The sequence below is a fragment of the Notothenia rossii genome, assembly GCF_949606895.1.
Source record: "Notothenia rossii genome assembly, contig: scaffold_203, whole genome shotgun sequence".
NCBI classification, from domain to species: Eukaryota; Metazoa; Chordata; class Actinopteri; order Perciformes; family Nototheniidae; genus Notothenia; species Notothenia rossii.
The window spans coordinates 80,161-86,160 of NW_027639523.1; the positions used below are offsets into that span (position 1 = coordinate 80,161).

At 42.1% G+C, this 6,000-nt stretch overlaps 1 protein-coding gene across 1 annotated transcript; it reads left to right on the forward strand.

Annotated features, from left to right (window-relative positions):
• Positions 1–589: 589 nt before the first annotated feature.
• LOC307027719 (uncharacterized protein) lies at positions 590–5,773 on the forward strand (the record flags this gene model as incomplete). The annotated part of the gene is made up of 5 exons (XM_079696010.1): positions 590–1,124; positions 1,707–2,023; positions 2,135–2,228; positions 4,834–4,921; positions 5,159–5,773. The coding sequence occupies exons 2-5, from the start codon at positions 1,975–1,977 to the stop codon at positions 5,771–5,773; spliced, it is 846 nt and encodes a 281-aa protein (XP_079552136.1). The 5' UTR covers positions 590–1,124; positions 1,707–1,974.
• Positions 5,774–6,000: the final 227 nt, after the last annotated feature.

Sequence of the window (6,000 nt, forward strand, 5' to 3'; positions counted from 1 at the left end):
TATATAAACTCTTCTTGCTCTATTTCTATTTTAATTGTATTTTCTTGCACATCTCCAAACATTATCTTGCACTATTGTATCTCTTTTATTTGTTATATATGTCCTATATATATTCATGTTGCTCTGTTGGAGGACCGTAGCTGCTGAGCACGTGGTGATAGAGACTTGAATGGAAGTTTCTAATAAATGAATGAACTCTGATGTTTAAGTGCATTTTTCTAATGGAAATAATGGTTCATTGAAGTTAAATAAATACAACTCGGAGAGGAATCAGACCCCCGTCCTCCGCAGATCACGTGACGGACGGAAGCTCGCTAGTGATGCGAAATCCGGCTCTTTTCAAAGATCCGGTTCTTTTGACTCGGCTCTTGTATATTCTCTTTATATTATGTTATTTCATTTCAAGTTACAATTTTATGAATTTTAAGGGATTTTATTAAAAGACTAGAAATAAACAATCCAACATGTAAACATCCCAAATTGAAATAAAATAGCTTTAAAAAAAAGTCGAAAATATACACGTTGAAGACTTGAATCTGTGTCTGCCCTGGTCTGTGATTGGCCGCATGGTGTGCCAATCACAATGAAGTCCCGCCTAAAGATCCGGCTCTTTTCGTTCACGACAAAGAGTTGGCTCTTAGATCCGGATCGTTGGGAAAAGACAAGACCCATCATCATCATCTCCCTGCTCTCCTCTCACGGTAACCGGGACGCAGGCAAGGCAAAGCTCCGGTAACGGTAACGGATTTATTCGCTGAATGCTCTCCGGGGATGATGGCACCTCGTGACGTCAGACAACGGTTGTCTAAATTAGCCCAAAAGAACGGAAAGCGGTGTGTTCGTGTGGCGGGAAACTGGGCTGTGTTTGTTGTGTTGTGTTAGCCGTTAGCCGCTGAAGCTAACGAGCTGTTAACGGTTAACGGGAGGAGACAGCTCACCGGGGAAATGTTCCGGTAAATCTACCGGGACTCACATGATGGACGGAGGGAAACGGAGCCGTTAATAGAGTGTTAGCCGGCACCAGGCCTGCGTTTCAGATCCGAGAGCTGTTGTTGTTTCTCTCAGGAAGTAACTAAGTACTGAAGTACCATTTACAGGTACTTCTACTCCACTACAGTTCAAAGGTACATGGTGTACTTGTACTCCACTACATGTATTTAACACCTTTAGTTACTTCACAGATGTGGATGAATGATGTGAAATCTAATCAAGTGTTGAATCAGACTTTAGTTCCACCTGGAGTAAATCCACCAGCTACCCTGCAGTATACAAAGTCATTCAAACTAGCTGCACCTTTACCAGCTTTGAGAACACTTTCATGATCAATCATTATAAAACATATCATATATATTATTCTAAAATGGACCAATCTGCACAATGACTACTTTTACTGTCTTTAACTATATTTTGATGATAATACTTTAATACTTCCACTTGAGAAACATTTTGAATGCAGGACTTCATAGTAACAGAGTATTCCTACACTTAGCTTCAGCAAAATTACCTTAAATAGTCCCATGTTAAATCAAACTGTACTACAGGCGAATATCAGAAGCACCAGGAAGTGCGCTGTAGGTTGAATCCCATATTTGGAATGACCTAGTGGCCAACCGGTGGTACTACACCAGTCCGTGACGTCACTGGGCCTCAAAGAAATCCTCTAAAAGCAGAATCCTTATTTATTTCTCCATTCATCTGACTGACAGAGAGCTGGAGACCGGAGGCGGGGCCTAAGGGAAAACTCAACCGCGCATGCTCAGTGGGCCCACATCCGGGTCCTTTCTGGATCTACAGTCGCTCCATTTCTGGCTTCATGCAGCACTGAGCAGCTTCACAGGACTGAACGAGGCTGGGTCCAGTTCTCTTTTTACAGCCGTGATGAGCACACTTCCACCCCTCCTCGTTTCCTTTCCTTCCCCCCTTCCTCCCTCACTGCAGCAGGAATAAGGAGCTTTTTCATCTTCATCTTCTTCCATGATCACAATGGCCCTGAACCCGCAGTTCCCAGAAAACTCCTATAAAAGTGAGTATTGTTGTAGGAACTGAATGGGCGGGGGTCGTAAGATAAGTTAATATTTACTTTATTGATGCACTGTAGATGTACTGACCCTGACCTTTGACCTCTGACCTGCAGTGACCGAGGAGGACGTGAAGAGGCTGATAGAGCTCAGGGCGTCCAACGAGGCGCTGTTCACCGGGAAGAGGAACTCTGCCAAGTTAGCGTGGAGGTAACAACCAGCATCTAACTATTAGAGACGTGTGTGTGTGTGTGTGTGTGTGTGTGTGTGTGTGTGTGTGTGTGTGTGTGTGTGTGTGTGTGTGTGTGTGTGTGTGTGTGTGTGTGTGTGTGTGTGTGTGTGTGTGTGTGTGTGTGTGTGTGTGTGTGTGTGTGTGTGTGTGTGTGTGTGTGTGTGTGTGTGTGTGTGTGTGTGTGTGTGTGTGTGTGTGTGTGTGTGTGTGTGTGTGTGTGTGTGTGTGTGTGTGTGTGTGTGTGTGTCAAAATACCGGTTCACAAAATCCTGAATATAAAAACAAATGTATATCAAAATGTGTGCAAATATGTATATACACATTTAGACAAGTTCACACATTAAGACCCAAATACAGGGTCCCCGCGGGGTCTTAAAAAGTCTTAAATATGATAAATAAAAAGTAGGGGTGGGCGATATTGAAAAATATATTATCACGATATTTTTCAAGCAGTATCACGATAGACGATATTTATCACAATATTTTTTCATGTCTGTTATTATGGTTATTTATCAAGTTACTTAACAGAACAACCACCTGCAAGGTAACAGAAACTAAAACAAAAAGGAGAAACAGACCAAAATAGCATTTCAAGCTGGTTTTAATTCTGAAATGAATCCCTGAATGAACAATTCAACATGTTGATATGGCTTCAAGGCAAAGTTTCTCAGTATAAAATGAACTTTCTGAGGTAGCACGAGCAGTGAACATCAATAAACATGAAAAGGAGGGTAAACATAACTAAGTAAAACATCAATGAGGAAAAGTCAGAGCCAAACAATTAAAATGTAAACTTTAGACTTGAAGTGCAATAAAAGACTTTAGCATAACTGAAGGGAAAAACTATATAAATACCTTATTGATCAAATAAAATATAAGCCAACAGAATCAAACAAGACAATAAATAAATTGAAATACTGTCTGAATCCTGACTCGAGCTTCAGAGCATGTCTTTCTCATCAGTTTAGTTTTTTTATAGTTTTTTTTTCAACATTTCTTTTTTTCCCCCAAAGATGTTTTTCTATTTTTTTATCACGATAGATACGATATCTCTGAAAAAGCATGGAGACCTAATATCGTCATATCGCCCACCCCTATTCACAAGGTCTTAAAAACGATGGGATTTGAAGGTTCCTTCTGCGTTGCGATCACGTCTGCAAACGGCTGCAAAGTAATATATTGACTTTGAAAGCAATTATTTCATCTTTCATAGCAATTCTCCTTTATACTTTCTTGCCGTGAAATAGGTCTTAAATTCTATTCAAAGTGGTCTTAAAAAGTCTTAACTTTGAGTTGGTGAAACCGGCAGGAACCCTGTAAATAAAAACACAGCAATCAATGAATACAAAATAACAGGCACTTTATTATTTTGAGAATGTGCTTTAGACTGTGAACGTGTCTGCTGCTGGATCTAGGTAATGTTTAAAATACAAATCTGAGGCCCTTCGTCTGCCTCTGCCTACGAGGGATGGACAACCACTGCAGAGTGTTTTTAAATGCAGTGTAAGTAGGGGTGTAACGGTTCACAAACATTTGGGTTCGGTACGTACCTCGGTTTTTAGGTCACGGTTCGGTACGTTTTCGGTACAGCAGAAAAAATTATCACAAAACATAAAATATTTTTAGTTTTTTTTTATTATTATTAAACTGTGAATATTCACTCAAATAAATACAAAATATAATAAAATAAACATTAAGGTGCAGCATTTTGATGAACTGGAATCATCTGTATTTGAACTGTACTGTACTCGTACCTAAGCAGCCAGCTTGACATTAGGACTTGCTTCTCATTGTATTGTTTGTTTAAAGAAAGATGAACTTGTCCACATTGCTTGCTGAAAGAGCAGATCTGCTGGCACTAACAATGTCTCCTGCTGTGGAGAACAGCCTCTCTAGGGACAGAGGTAGCAGATACAGCCAGGTAGCGCTTTGCTAACATGGCAACATAAGGAGATTTGGCGTTTGTAATAGCTTTGGCTCGGTCTGAACTTGTTGCGAGTGGTGGAGGCTTCAATGCTAGCGGGAGTTGGGTTTGCACTTCAGTCTTTTTTCTTTTGGTACCGGTGATATTCACGTTAGGGTGATGCCTTTTCAAATGAGTGTGCACGTTTGATGTATTGCCGCGTAACCAGTGTTAGTTGAACAATGCCGACAAACAGCTTTGGTTTGGTCCACCTGTCTTTGTCCCTCATCCTTGTACGTAACTGCGAAACCAAAATGTTCCCAAACCGGAGACTCCAATGATGCTGGAGGATTTTAGAGCTCAACTTTATCTGCATTCGCCATTTCGACAGTTCCCCAAATTACTGACTACATTTGAACACATCCCTGTGACCAGCTCTCATAGTATGCCTCTCGTCCAATGAAATGACTTGCTCGCTCTATGACGCGTTGAACCCAATGTGAGCAAATTACTCTGAATGCTGCAACGCAGCACCTGAGATCACTTCCAAGAAGTTGTTGACGTTTTCAATTTTTTACGTTTAACGTTATATTTCGGTACGTGTACCGTTACACCCCTAAGTGTAAGTGATGATCTCCTGTGCTGAGGTGTCCTCTGGTGACGCTCTGTCTGTTCCTCAGCACCATCCTGAAGGGTCTCGGTCTGGAGGGGAAGCTGACGCCCGACCAGATCGCCAAGAAGTGGGACAACCTGCGGACTAAATACAAGGTGAGGAGGTGCAGAGAGGGATCACTCAGACACTGCTCAACATGTACAAATACTGCTTGATATTCACGGGGAACATAGTTAACTCACAGATATTTAAACATTTTCTCAGATTTCATGTTTTTAATATATTTTTATATGTCTGAGACCTATAATATATGCTTAAAAATAGTATAATAGGAGACCTTTGAATTGCCTTGTGTTGAAAGCTGTTGTATAAATAAACGTGTGTGTTGTCAGGACCTGAAGCAGCCGTACCAGGGTCAGGACAGCCTGGGGGGGGCGGTGGAGTCGTGGCCCTGGTTCCACATCATGGACGAGGCGATGCACGGACGCCTCTTCAACAGCAGCCTGGTGCTGAGCCTGGACGGGACCCACAGCCAGGACGGGACCCAGAGCCAGACCCAGAACCAGACCCAGAGCCACAACCAGAACCAGAGCCAGAGCCACAACCAGACCCAGACCCAGAGCCAGAGCCAAAGCCACAACCAGAGCCACAACCAGAGCCAGGAGAACACGGACATCCTGGAGTTCCTCATCAAGACGGAGATGGAGGACACGGTGGCGCAGGAAGCAGCAGTGCATGATGGGACGCTGCACGGGGACGCTGCTCCCACTGAGGGGGTGCCGATGGGCTGGAGGAGGATGAGTGAGTGCTCTTACAAAAGTAAGGAGACGGAAAAAGATCCCAGAATACAGATCATTTCATTAAAGAGGGAATTTATACATATCATCCAATCAGATCAAAGGGCCTTCAGGGGGGTTTCTCGTAGGGGTGCACCGAATGGGAAATTCTTGGCCGATACCGAAAATAGGAAACAGTGGGTCGAAAACCGAAAGGCCGAAAATGATTAATAGAAATATATATATATAATGTATACATTTTTTACCAATGTTGTTCAGCTACCTGATTATGGCAAAACTTAAATAATAATCACTATTATGGGTCCATAAAACATTTATTCAGCACTTTTGAATGCATACAGTACATTCATTCCAATCAAGTGCATTTCCTTTTCTCTGTAGGATAACTAGAACAAAGTGCATTCAGAACAAAGCCAAGGTGCTTTAAAATAACCATC